Genomic DNA, 1,400 nt, shown 5'->3' with positions numbered 1-1,400 from the left:
CCCTCAGAGCCCCCCCTGAGCCCCTCACAGCCCCTCCAGATCCCCTCCCAGCCCTTCACAGCCCCCTCTGAGCTCCTCACAGCCCCCCAGAACCCCTCCCAGCCGCCCAGAGCCCTTCACAGCCCCCCCCGAGCCCTTCACAGCCCCCCCAGGGCCCCTCCCAGCCCCCCAAACCCACCTGGGGGTCCCGGGGGGCGTGCTGGGAGCCCAGCAGCAGCAGGGGCAGGTTGCTGGGCAGCCCGAGGCGCTGGAAGTACCAGACCAGGTTCCAGTAGATGATGGGGTGGCTGTCCACGAGCTCGGGCCGGGCCAGCAGCTCGGCGCCCTCGTTCTCCACCAGGCTCTCGAGCTCCTTGCGCAGCACCAGCGGGCTCAGGTACGCGAAGGCCACGCGCTCGCAGCGCCCCGGGGGCTGCGGGGACACCCCCAAATCAGAGGGGAGGGACCCCCCTCCCCAGGCCTGGAATGGAGCAAGAACTGGGAATGGGGGGGCACCCCCAAATCAGAGGGGAGAGACGCCCCAGGGACCCCCCTGCCCAGCCCTGGAATGGACTGGGAGCTGGGAACTGGGGGGGGCACCCCCAAATCAGAGGGGAGGGACCACCCCAGGAACCCCACCTTGCACGGCCCTGGAATGGACTGGGAGCTGGGGATAGGGGGGCACCCCAAAATCAGAGGGGAGGGACCCCCCCAGGAACCCCACCTTGCACGGCCCTGGAACAGACTGGGATCTGGGAATTGGGGGGGACCCCCAAATTGTGGTGCTGAGGGACCCCCTGGAATGGACTGGAATCTGGGAATGGGGGGCACCCCAAACTATGGGGATGAGGGACCCCCTGCCTGGCCCTGGAATGGTCTGGGATATGGGAATGGGGGGGGACACACCCGGGACCCCCTGCCCACCCCAGAACCACCATCAAGGACCCCCGGTGACCCCAAATCCCCTCCCAACCCCACATTTCATGGACGAGGGACCCCCCCGCCCATTCCCAGCCCCCCCGGACCCCCAGCCCGGGCCCCCCCGGTACCGGGGTCTCGCTGCAGCCGTTGCAGAGCTCGGGGGTCTCGTCCAGCTCCAGGCAGCGCCGGCGGTCGCTGAGCACCGGCCCCCGCGGGGAGGGGGGCACCGGGCCGGCCCCGGGGGGGCTGCGGGGCACAAGGGGGGGTCACGGGGATGGGGGGCACCGGGGGGCCCCCAAAGCATGGATGGATGGATGGGGGGAACGGAGGGGGGCAAAGAGGGGTGTGGGGACACCTTGGGGACATGGGGAGGGTGGTGTGACACCGGGGTGTCCCCAGACAGGACGGGGGTCCCTGAGGGTGTCCCAGGGGGTCCCAGGGGTGGCACTTGGGGACATGGAGAGGGTGGTGTGACACTGGTGTGTCCCCACAGAGGATGG

At 70.4% G+C, this 1,400-nt stretch overlaps 1 protein-coding gene across 1 annotated transcript in view; it reads right to left on the bottom strand.

Moving 5' to 3' along the window:
- The window catches only part of DENND4B (DENN domain containing 4B), a 15,573-nt gene that overhangs the window by 2,393 nt on the left and 11,780 nt on the right, over positions 1 to 1,400 (bottom strand). The window contains 2 exon segments of the mRNA XM_041467422.1: positions 179 to 412; positions 1,029 to 1,167. Of these exon segments, the coding sequence (XP_041323356.1) occupies positions 179 to 412; positions 1,029 to 1,167 (373 nt within the window).

The sequence above is a fragment of the Pyrgilauda ruficollis genome, unplaced genomic scaffold (genome assembly GCF_017590135.1).
Source record: "Pyrgilauda ruficollis isolate IOZ18807 unplaced genomic scaffold, ASM1759013v1 scaffold208, whole genome shotgun sequence".
Lineage (NCBI taxonomy): Eukaryota > Metazoa > Chordata > Aves > Passeriformes > Passeridae > Pyrgilauda > Pyrgilauda ruficollis.
The sequence above is the reverse complement of the archived record's forward strand: the minus strand, read 5'-3'. Positions and strand labels throughout refer to the sequence as shown.